Source organism: Ailuropoda melanoleuca, chromosome 2 (genome assembly GCF_002007445.2).
Source record: "Ailuropoda melanoleuca isolate Jingjing chromosome 2, ASM200744v2, whole genome shotgun sequence".
Lineage (NCBI taxonomy): Eukaryota > Metazoa > Chordata > Mammalia > Carnivora > Ursidae > Ailuropoda > Ailuropoda melanoleuca.
In genome coordinates this window covers 4,140,865-4,152,916 of record NC_048219.1, presented here as the reverse complement: position 1 = coordinate 4,152,916, position 12,052 = coordinate 4,140,865, and the positions used below count along the sequence as shown (strand labels likewise).

General features: G+C 51.9%; 1 protein-coding gene across 2 annotated transcripts in view; it reads left to right on the top strand.

The window, feature by feature from the left end:
* MYOM3 (myomesin 3) overlaps positions 1-8,890 on the top strand; it is a 49,792-nt gene extending 40,902 nt beyond the window's left edge. The window contains exons 29-37 of one of the 2 annotated variants that reach the window (XM_002913344.4): positions 914-1,024; positions 2,878-2,965; positions 3,501-3,539; positions 3,782-3,890; positions 5,047-5,210; positions 5,424-5,460; positions 5,640-5,662; positions 6,408-6,463; positions 7,447-8,890. In XM_002913344.4, the coding sequence (XP_002913390.4) occupies positions 914-1,024; positions 2,878-2,965; positions 3,501-3,539; positions 3,782-3,890; positions 5,047-5,210; positions 5,424-5,460; positions 5,640-5,662; positions 6,408-6,463; positions 7,447-7,740 (921 nt within the window). In that variant the 3' untranslated portion in view covers positions 7,741-8,890. Of the gene's footprint in view, positions 1-913; positions 1,025-2,877; positions 2,966-3,500; positions 3,540-3,781; positions 3,891-5,046; positions 5,211-5,423; positions 5,461-5,639; positions 5,663-6,407; positions 6,464-7,446 lie in introns of those variants that run through there. The other variant, XR_004621521.1, reaches the window with a different exon arrangement.
* Positions 8,891-12,052: the final 3,162 nt, after the last annotated feature.

Genomic DNA, 12,052 nt, shown 5'->3' with positions numbered 1-12,052 from the left:
CCCCCACCCCCGCCCCGCAAGAGCCCATGGAGCCTAATTAGTGTGGTTCGCATCAGCTTTCAGCCAGATCTCCCGGCTGTTCCGGGAAGGGGTTCTGTGGGACCCGAGCATCTGGGAGCAGCAAGTAAGGGGTCTATATATTGAGGGGGATTCCCTGATGTGAATTAGTAGCCTTGCCAGACCCTGTGCTCAGTGCTTATCGGCCTCACAATCGTCTGTGAGATAGGCATGGACCGGAAAACAAGTAGAGAAATAAGACCACACGTACGAGGTAGGGTCTAGAGCTCGGCTTTAACCCAGGCTGTGTGACTCCGAAGCTGGGGCGCCCGCCCAGCACCCTGCAGCCTCTTTAGATGACTGGGGAAGGGCAGGAAGGGCAGGGGAGAGCGCTCTCCCAGAATCAGACCCATTCGGTGAACTCAAAGCACCTACTATGACCAGATACTCTGCGTGGCGCTGGGCGTACAAAGATAAAGAAGTGGGGTCTCCTTTGGCATCTCGGGGCCCAGGGGTCTGAGGCAGGATCCTTGGAAAGCAGCACACCTCCTGCTATGATCCAGACACGTGCAAGAAATTGGTTAATCATGATTGGGGCACTCTGGGGTGCTTCAAGGAAGGCCTCATGGAGGAGGGGATACCTAACTTGCATCTGTGAGACGCACAGGCACTGACAAGGAAGAATGGAGTAGGAAGAGATCAAAAGGTGGAAGGGACACCGTTAGTGAAAATCCAGAATGTGGCACCAGCGGAGGGTGTGAGGAAGGAATAGCGGGGACCTAGGAAGGAATTAGCTAAGGGTGGGTATGGGGGCGGGGGAGAGTCAGGTGTGTGGGGAGAAAAAAAAAAGATTTGATGAGTTTTTACTTAAAAAGAGAAAGTGTGAGGGAGTCTCTTCCTTCTACACCTCCCTCAGGCGACCAACACCAAGAAGGAAACCTGCTTCCAGTGGTTCTTCCAGAAGAGAGAGACCCCGGACGGTCAGTACGACCCAGAGACTGGAGTGGGAACTCTGTGCATCGAAGAGGTAAGTGCATCTCCAGCTTCGGGTCTCGCACCCCCCAGGCAGCACCAGGAGCACTGGGCACGGAGTCAGGAGCAGGGCCAGGACCAGGGTGAGGCAAGTGAGGCACTCACTTTGAGCACAATATGTAAGGGGGCACTAAAAGCTTAGTAATCAAGATAATATTTCATGCAGTATCTTTTAATCAAAATTGATGCAAAAAAAAAAAAAGCCCATGGAGGGGGAAATAGCACAAATTTATATAAACACGGAAACAGTAATACTGGTTTTTCCTTTTGTTTTGGACTTCACTTCTGGCCCTGCCACTGTGTGGCCTGGGGCTAGTCACTGTTCTTCTGTGACCTTGGTTTTCATCTGTAACATGAATGGGTCAGAAGGGATGCTGTCTCTCAAAGATTCGTTCCCGCCTCAGCCAGCAGTCTGGGATTCGGAACAGGCGCTGACTGTGCAGGGCAGGGCCGGGCAGAGCAAAGCAGGGCTGGAGCTCCGTTCTCCGGCCCACGACCTGCTCCTGGCCTCCAGAAGACGGTGGCCTGGTTACCATAGAAACACAAGGCTTGTTCTCAAACATTCAGTGCTTTTCTGCTGGCCTCACAGGGTGCCCGGGCGGACTGGAGCAAATGCAGGTTTGCTGACTGGGAAGGAAATAATGATTCCAGGGTCTTCCCCCAAATCCTGGCCAGGACTTGGCCTTTGTCACCACAGTGCAAGCTCCTCGCACAGAGCTTAGCATCCAGTAGGTGCTTAATTGCTACTGAGGCTTGTTATAACGATCCATCTAACTGGCACAGAACTTTCTGGCTCTAAAGGGTTACCTCCCTCAATCCTCACAGCAGCCACGGCACAAAGCCGGGTCAAGGATTATGCCACACCAAGACACACAAGGCTAGAGAGTGGGGTCAGAAGTCACTCCAATCATTCTCCCCCCAGGTTTGGCTGGGACTTTGGAGCCTTCACTGGGGAAAGAAGGGGGTACAGAAGGGAGGATTATTGGGGTTCAGCCCTTCAATCTCCAGTTAAGAGCTGTCTCTTCCTTGGATTCTGCCTCAAAACACATTATGTAGAGATGGTAAGGGTGGGAGGGACCCTTTGAGGGGACAGGGAAGCAGAGAGTACGTCCCAGGGCCTGAGGGGGACGCTTCAGAAGCACAATCCGAGCTCTTGCTTCGCCGAGTGTTGTTCAGACTTCATCTGGGGGTGACGAGCATGTGCCAGAAAGGAGCCCCTTGGGGCGCCTGGGTGGCACAGCGGTTACGCGTCTGCCTTCGGCTCAGGGCGTGGTCCCGGCGTTGTGGGATCGAGCCCCACGTCAGGCTCCTCTGCTGTGAGCCTGCTTCTTCCTCTCCCACTCCCCTTGCTTGTGTTCCTTCTCTCTCTGGCTGTCTCTATCTTTGTCAAATAAATAAAAAATCTTTAAAAAAAAAGAAAGAAAAGAAAGGAGCCCCTTGTCCTGAGCCAAAGATAACACACTTCCTTCTGGAGAAGTGCAGAGGGGTCCCCAGGTCCCTCTATCCGGGGACCTCCAGGGAGGAGGGCAGGCCGGGTGACTCTGCAAGGAGGGCTCATCACACTTGGCTCGGTGCAGCTGTCTGTGAATCCACATGTGGGGTCTGCTTCTGCCCTCGGTCTCACCTCACCCCTAGGCCCAGACAAGCCCTGAACTTGGAGTCGAAGAGCTCTGGAGCTAGAAAGAGCCTTAGCAATCACCCATTCCAGATGGGTAAACTGAGGCCCAGAGAGGAGATGAGTTTTGCCTGAGATCACACAGAGAGTTAGGGGCAGGCCTGGAGCCCAGGCTGACTTGCACTCCTTCCAGAACCCATGCACACACCGTCACCTCTCGTTTTTCTTTCCAGCTGTCCAAAGAGGACAAGGGAATTTATAGAGCAACGGTTTCGGACAATAGAGGGGAGGATGACACCATACTGGACCTCACAGGCGAAGGTAGGAGCTGGCGATATTAGAGATGGGCCAGGAGGACCCAGGGGATCACACAGAATCAAGAGATGTGATATGACCTGTGGGGTAAAATTTATGGGATCCCCATATCACTTGGGGGCAACAGAGAGGCTAAGTGACCTGCCCAAGGCTGCACAGCTGGTCAGTGGCAGGGGCCTGATCTGTGACACCAATACCCATGTTCTCTGCAGTATAGCACAGTAAGCCTGGGTTTCAGGATCCGAAGCTAGAGTTCGCTCCTCCACCCCCCACTGGGCCCCAGACTCCTCATCAGGCTGGTTGGCCCAGCCTCAAGAAAATTGTCAGGCTGGCCCATTCGCCCTCCATCCATGGTTCCCCCCTGCCCCATCAATCAGTGAGTGCCCCAGACCCCCTCCAAGCCATTGGAGTCATCCTGCAGAGCCCCCTGTGCCTTGAGCTGTTCGTGAGTTCCACCAGCGTTTTTTAGGGACATGCCCACCCCAGGCATATCCCTGGGAGGGCTCTATATCAGCTGACCATTCTCTCTGTCTTCCTCCAGTCCTGGATGCCATCCTCACTGAGCTGGGAAGGATTGGTGGTAAGCAAGCCCCTCTCCCCACTTTGCTGAGCCCTGTCCCGATGCAAACAGCCTCCAGGGCTCCTCCAACCAGCCTTGGCAACCAGGCATGGGTTTCGTTTCCAACCTCAAAGATTGAGGGAGAAGTTCCTGCCTCCTTGCAATGCCGCGTTGCCCCCACCACACCCCCAGAGCAGGGGTGAGCTTGCTGGCCCCAAAATGTGCCACCCAAAGGACCTTGGCCTTCTCCTTTGCTTCCCCAGCCCTCTCTGCGACCCCACTGAAAATCCAGGGGACCGAGGAGGGGATCCGGATCTTCAGCAAGGTCAAGTACTTTGACATCCAGTACATGAAAACTACCTGGTTCCACAAGTAAGTTGGCCTTCCCCTGGAGCCCTAGCCAAGCTGGGGGGGGTAGAGGCTGGGGGCGGACTGTGGCATCTGCCGCAGAGCCCAGCCCCAAAGGGTTGGCAGAGACAGGGTCTCCCACCAGTCACACTGTCCACAGAAGAAGTCAGGGATAGGGAACAGCACTTAAAGGTAGAGAAAGGAGGTTCCCCAGGGAAGGTTGGAACCCTGGTGATAAAACCATTTTTCCAGAACATCTGTGTCCACAGAAGGATCATTAGATCTTAGAACAGCATCTGGGAACTGGGGGAGGGAAGGATGCAGAACAGGGGAGAACCAGATGGTCAGGTGAGTCACGGTGCCCTTACGGCTCTTTGCAGCCCTAGCAAACTCAGGCAGCCAGGCTGAGGGGAGAAGTGCAGGCAGAGGGACCTGTGGGGCTGACGACTGACTGAGTGCCAGGGCTTGAAGGCAGGATGGATAAGTTATCCACAGAGACTCAGCCAGAAGCTAAGTGGCCGCAGACAGTTTGAGAGCATTCTTTTCCCAGGGCTGCTTATCATTGGCACGCCTCAGCCTCGCAGAGCAGACATTACTGCACCTGCCGTATGGAGAAGGCTAGACTGACTTGATCAAGTTTGTCAAATGAGGGAGAGCCAAAGCCAAGGGCCCCTTTCCCAGCTAGAGTTACTGAGCCCACTGACCGAGTCCAGAGGGGTCACCTCTGTGACCCAACACTGAAGACATGGACCAGGTGTCTCCAGAAATGATGTTTAAGTAAAGAAAGGAAGGAGTTTCTATGGTTTTTAAGGGCTAGGGAAGGGTGATTGTTCGAAGAAACGCTGGAAGGGTTTGAGCTGAGGAGAATGAAGAGGTGAGGAAGTGACCCCGAGGGTGGAGGAGGTGGTGGGCACTGACCCGGGAGCCCCGTTTCCTGGATCCCCAGCCTGCAGGACATGTCACAAGAACAGACTCAACATTGGAACATAGCTGATGTGCCACAGATTTGCTGAATGAACAAACGAATGAACGAATGATGGATGGGTGGATGGATGGCCAGCCCACAGACCTGGAAAGAAAACCCCAGGAGAGGAGTTTGGGGCAGGGGGTGCCTGTACCCCACAGCCAGCCAGCATGATGAGCTGAGCCAAGTCAAACACTTCTTTGCCCTCCTATCCAGAGAAAAGCGCCTGGAGAGTGGTGACCGGGTGAGGGCTGGCACCACGCTGGATGAGATCTGGCTTCACATCCTAGACCCCAAAGACTCAGACAAGGGCAAATACACCCTGGAGATAGCCGCCGGGAAGGAAACCCGGCAGCTCTCAACTGATCTCTCAGGACAAGGTGAGCTGGCCACCTGTCCGTCCACAGAGAAACCTGTTTAGGGAATCCCATGTCTTTGCAGAGGAGGGGGACCCCTATCTCCCCACCCAATCCCGGCACTGCCCCGAGAGAACACAGGATGGGGAGGACAGTGGGGGAAGAGTGGGCACGAAGCCCTGTACCTGTAGGTCACAGGGGCTGAGGGGCTGACGCCCCCCTCTTTCCTTCTGGCAGCTTTTGACGATGCCTTGGCTGAGCACCAGAGACTGAAGTAAGTGCCCTTTGCATTTCTTGTGTGCATTTCTTGTATGGCAGGAGCTGGGGACAGGACCCCTTCCTGGGAGCCTCAGCCAGCTCCACCTGTCCCTTGTCACCCCCTTACCCCTACCTGAGGCAGGCCCGATCTTTAACAAATGGAACTCAAGCCTTTTTCCCATTTCTGTTTTTCAGAGCCTTGGCCATCATTGAGAAGAGTAAGTCCCCTCATATTTCTGTTGTTTTTGTGTCTGGGTTTGCGGCAGCTTCCCGTGAGTTATGCCTCCTGGCAGGTGTCTGAAGTCCCGGTTTCCCGTGGGGTCTGTGCGGCTGCAGGCAGCGGCAGCACAAAAGCAGATGGATGGATGGATGAGGGGTCCAAGGATAGCGGAGACGGTGGGTGTGGACCGAGCAGAGTCAAAGACAAGATCAAGGGCAGCAGCCAGAACCAGAAAGGCAGGGACAGACAGGAATGAGGCTGGGTAGGCTTTCTTGGGGAGGGGAAGGGACGCCTTCCGACCTCGGAGCTGAAGCTGGTTCTGGCTGGCGGGGCACTGAGGCCTCACCTGGCCCAGGACACAGTCCCAAGCCCAGAGGGACGTGGCTTGGCCACTGAGCAGCAGGGATGCCACTGCCAGGCCCGCGTACTTGAGTTTCATCACGTGTCCCCAGCCAGTTCCTCCTTCCCCGCTCTTGAGGGCAGTGCCACCTCACTGTCCCCTCCAGGTACCACCCATTATAAGGATCACTTCAAGTCAATAACAGAAGCGCAGTATGTCCCCATCTTCTGTTTGGGAAGGCAAGGAAACATGTGACGCAAATTTAAAGATTTCCGCCCAAAATGATGAAAAGGGAGAAGAGAAAACACGGCTTAACAATAAGCCCCAACTCTGTGGAACCTGATCCTGGGAAGCAGCTGGCAGGAAATCATTCATCACTGGAATCTTCTCTTTTCCCTTCCAGATCGCGCCAAAGTGGTGAGGGGCCTGCCAGATGTAGCCACCATCATGGAAGATAAGGTAGCGAGCAACCCCAGCCCGTGGCGGGCAGTCCCGCTCTGTGCCCCCCCGTGGCCATCAGAGATCACGAAGCACAAAGTAGCACCATGGCTTCAGGCGCCCAAGGAGCCGGCTCCACCCTGCTGGTCACGTGCGGAATAAAGGAAAGACACCGAGGCTGGTGTCAGGCCCGTGGAGGTGCTCACCCCACCTCTCGAGGTGGCCCTGGACGTCACAGACGTCTGTCTGTGAACTTCCACTTGCACAGGAGTTCTACTATGATCCCTAAAAGCCCCTCTAGACCTGAAAGTATGCAAGCCTAGTGTTCTAGAAAATGATCGCTCGTGTGTGTCTGGTCTTACTTTGGTCAGGCACTGTTCCATACGTGTACATACTTTAGTTTGTTCAACCATTGAGGCAGCCACAGGGAATGGAGTATTATTACTACTATTTGTCATTCTTTATAGCTGAGGAAACTGAGATCCAGAGAGGTTGAGAGACTTTCCTAAGGTCACAGAGCTTGAAGGGACGGAGCTGAGATTCACACGTCTGCGTGTGCCCGGACCCAGACTGAGTGTTTGACCGTTACACTATAGTGCTCTGTGTTAAAGCTTGTTCAAGAATTTTTAAACCCAATTCATAAATCTTCGTATTAAAGCAATATAGTCTTATTTGCATGGTAAAATCATAATGGCAAATAAGCGACAAAAAGCAATAAAGCAAAATTCAGGCCAATGTGGGGCAGATAATTGCTAGGGTAATGATGGTCTGAAACTCTTAACTAGTAAGTATTCCTGCAGAAAACTTGAGGATGGAGGATGTGGGATTAAAATAAAATGTCTCTCCCTTTAATGTTCTCCTTTTATGGGTTATAATAGAACACACGTAATAATGTATCCCCAGGAACGACTTGTAGTGGGAGCGGTGTGGGGGAGTGAAGGTAAATGCCAAGTGTGATTATAAGGAGGCGAGACTGAGCATTCCCTTCCTGTCCTTTCCAACAGACCCTGTGCCTGACCTGTGTCATCTCGGGAGACCCCACCCCTGAAATCTCTTGGCTGAAGAATGACCAGCCTGTCGCCTTCCTTGACCGCTACCGCATGGAAGTGAAGGGTTCGGAGGTCACCATCACCATCGAAAGGGTCAACAGTGAGGACAGTGGGCGTTACGGTGTCTTCGTCAAGAACAAGTACGGCTCTGAGACGGGCCAGGTCACCATCAGCGTGTTTAAGCATGGGGAGGAGGCCAAGGTGCTGGAGAAGACGAGGGGGCTTGCTGAGGTGCCGCCTGTGGTCTAGTCTGCGGACCAGCAGGGTCAACCAGTGGGTCACAGCCTGGCACAGGCCCCGGGGCAGGCAGGGGGGAAGGGGACAGGGTGGAATGCAGGACGGGGGGGTGAGAGTGGAGCAGGCACACCAAAGTGCAGAAGCAAAGACCTCACTGAGGTCCTGAAGGGTCTCAGGGTCGTGGGATCGGCAAGGCTCCACTCCCAGTTCAAACTGCGTGAGCCTTGCCTTTCTCATCTGCTAAATGGGAATTCCTACTCCAAGGGATTGTTTCTGAAAAACCCTTATCCACCATATTTATCAAAATTCTCAACAGGAGGCGCTTTGCCTTCCGGGGGGACATTTGGCAATGTCCAAACTTTTGGTTGTTGCCACCAGGGGTGTCTGCCAGCATCTGGTAGGCAGAGGCCAAGGACACTACTAAACCATAGCTCCCCACCACATAGAATCATCGGACCCCAAGGGGCAGTGGTGCCGATGTTGAGGCGCCCTGCCGTAAACCGTTGGATGGCATATCCCTCGTTCAGGAGTCTGTATGTTCGATTCCCCTCAGTCCAACAACATTTGTCTGAGCTCTAGCTGTGCCAGGCTGAGAACATCACCGGAAACACAAAGATAAAATGACATGCAGGCCCCACTCTCAAGGCTTCAGCCCAGCAGGAGAGACAGACCTGGGTGCAAAAGATTCCAGGACAAGGCAGAAAAGGATGACAAAACGGATCCAAAGAAAGTGCCACTCGTGGTCAGAGGAGGGAGACAGATGTTCGTCCCAATGGGGGAAAGGTGGGCTTTAAAACACCTTCACACACCTAGCGGGGTTGGTGTTGGACCCTGATAAACGAGTCCAATTTGGCAATGGTATCAGGAGAGGACATTTCAGGAGGTGGGGAGATGCTGCCTAGCTGGGCTTGAGTGCCAGGCTGGAGAGGTGACCAACCTCAGGACCTCTGCCAGCTCGGGGCCTCTGCCTGGCGTGACAGATACTGGTTGGCCTTAGCTGGGCGTGTCACAGCCCTCCAGTTTCCTTCTTTTTTAAAATAAGATTTGGAGGGAGGGGGGTTTATAAAATCATAAATGTTTGTTGTAATATTTTGGAAAACCCTGAAAATTATAAAGGCTAAAATAAAAATCATCAATACTCCCAACACCAGAAGATAACTCCTACCTCAGATTTCTGAAATGGCTTCTGAACTTGAGGATGAAATGAATCACGCCTCCATCTGCCACCTCCATGGGCGCTCAGGTGTGGTGGGTTAACTTACACCCCCCCACGGCTCACGTTCCAGGCTCCCTGGCGCAGTCAGACCCAGTGTTCAGCGAGGGGGGGGGAGGGGAACAGGACGGTTCCTGGCTGGGAACAAGTATGGGAACTGTGCACATCTTGGAGATACACACACCCAGGGTTGAAGCCACACACTCGCTGTGTGCTCTTGGACAACCCTTGTCCTTTCTCTGGGCCTCACTCCGTTTCCCATCTGTGAAACAAGAAGACTGAAAGATCATATTTGAGGGCCCTTCCAGCCGACCCTAAGAGTTTTATTACCTCCCCGAACTTCACTCTCTTTTGCTTTGCTCTTCCCATAACTGGTGACAAAGAAGGCTCTATGCTAGCGCCTGCTCCCACTCCTGTACTTGGGATCTCAGAGGAGACTTGGCTTCTCTCATGAGCCACTGCAAAATGTCACATATTTCAAAGAGATCGGAAAGCACAGTATCCATGCCCTTCCTGCTTAGAACCATACCAGCCTCGCATTTGCTTATGTATATACTTCGTCTTAACACAAAGCACTTTCGCGCTTCCTCCATGAGATCATCCCCACACGGGGAGGAGGCAGGCCGAGATCATGACAGTCACATGCATACAACACTTCCAGGGTTGTGCAGCATTCTCATATCTCATTGCTCATCAGATCAAATGGGACAGCATCTTTGGCTCCGTTTTCCCAGACAGGGCAGTTGAGAGCCCAAATGGTAAGTGGCAGAGTCAGGACAAGAGCAAGAATCCCTGAATCCTGGTTCAGAGCATGTTTTCTCTACCACGCCACCCCTGAGCAACGTCCAAACCACTGGCCTTCACTTTCTTCTCCCCTCTCCAGCCTGTTCCCAATGACCTCCACTCCTGCCCCCAGCCTAGGCTGCTCTCAGCACCTGCTTGCTGGTCCCCTGTGGTTCGTCCTTAGTTACAATTCCCACTCGCCCCTTGTATTATTCTTGTAATGGTTCATCCTGAGAAACATCTCAGTTGGCCTAGCCTGATCCCTCAGACCCTGAATGGCACTCAGAGAGTCGGAACTTTGTGTCTCTTATCTGGTGGAGCCCATCAGCGAACACGTAATCCCAGCATTCCCCAGGAGCCCTCTGTGGGTCTCCCAACATGCTGGACTTCCAGGGAGCCAGGCAGGGTTAGAAGAAGGATGGCCAGTGGGTTCTCTCCCATTATCCCACCCCAAGCCACTCGTCCCCTACAGGTACCTGTTCTGCCACCTTCCACAGACCAGCTTTGGGTGCAATCCTTGACCTAAAGCATTAAGACCTAAGAGTAAAGAGGAAGAGCACAGGGAGCAAGAATCCTAATAGGAAATGACTGGCCAGTGTAATAATTAACCTCTACCCACTTGGCCTCAGCCACCACGCTAGTCAGATGCTTTCAGTACCTTAAAATTTCCAAATCACTTTCAGCAACTTGGGTGACGTTTTCATGCCAAAAATACTTTCAGAAGTAACACTCCCCAGATGTCTCTAGCTAGAGGAAGCCAGCTATTTTATTTTCAGCATTTGGAAAAAAAAAAAAAGTATAAATCTTAAGGCCAGAGGAGTTTCAGCAAAGGAGGGCCCTGGGCTGGGAGCAAAACGCATTGCACAGCCTGGAAGGAATGTGCCCCTCGGCTCCTGGGCCTCTTCCGTGTCATAGAGCAGGCTGACTGGCATGTCACTGCTTCCTGTGTGAGCAGATCCAAAGACAGAAACACGAGGCCACTCAAAAGACTTTTTATTCCAATTATAGAAAGGTTCATGATGAAATGAGCCTTTGGATTTGCTTTAAAATACTCCAGTTGTGGTTTTTTTCGGTTTTTATTTTAAGTAGAAGGAGGGAGATAAATGAAAAAGTTAGCAAAATCTTGATGATTCATGAAGCTGGGTGGGTACAAGCACTTGTACTACCATTGTCCCTACTTTGGTATATGTTCGAAAGTTTTCATAATAAAAGGTTTTAAAGACTCCATGAGAGGGACACCTGGGTGGCTCAGTCGGTTAAGTGCCTGCCTTCGGCTCAGGGCATGATCCCAGGGTCCTGGGATCAAGTCCCGCATCAGGCTCCTTGCTCAGCAAAGAGCCTGCTTCTCCCTCTGCCTGCTGCTCCCCCTGCTTGTGTTCGCGCTCTCTCTCTCTCTCTCTGATAAATAAATAAATAAAATCTTTAAAAAAAAACCCACAAGACTCCATGAGAAACAAGTCCTCAGCTGTCTTTTCATCTGTTGTCATATTATGTTTTTTATCCAGATATTAGTCAAGGATATTAGACACAAGCAAGAGAGCAGAGTTCTTCTCTTGCAGGCAATCTAGAACAGTCTGTTATTTTTCTTTTTCTTTTTTTTTTTTAAAGATTTTATTTATTTATTTGACAGAGATAGACACAGCCAGCGAGAGAGGGAACACAAGCAGGGGGAGTGGGAGAGGAAGAAGCAGGCTCATAGCAGAGGAGCCTGATGTGGGGCTCGATCCCATAACGCCGGGATCACGCCCTGAGCCGAAGGCAGACGCTTAACCGCTGTGCCACCCAGGCGCCCCTAGTCTGTTATTTTTCGATCACACTAACTAAAATTAGTGGTAACATAGATACACTATAAGAAATAATTATCAACTAATAGCTGTAGTTAAAACAATTGCATATCCATCTGTATGATGTTTTGCAAATATATTTTCCAGTCTGTAGCTTGGGTATTCATTTACTTAGCAGTATCCTTTGAGGAGCATAATTTTTAGAAATTTTTATGAAATCCATTACATAAAAAAAAATTTGCGCGTCCAAATGATTCATCTACTCCACATTCATTCAACACCATCTTTACTGAGCTTGCTGTGTGGCAGGAATATACAAAATTAAAGCTTGGTGCCATCATCTGAGACTTGGCTTCGCTTTATTCTGTGTGTGACTTAATTATGTAACCATCCTGCATCTCTTCTGGAAAATGTGGCTGCTCTGAGAGTTAGGTGAAGGGATGTTGGCCGAGTAACCAGCACAGTGTCTAACCGGGCGTAGTTGCTTCTGCACATTGTGGCTGATGACAATACGGAGGCTTCCAGAGACGGAAGCCCACCACCA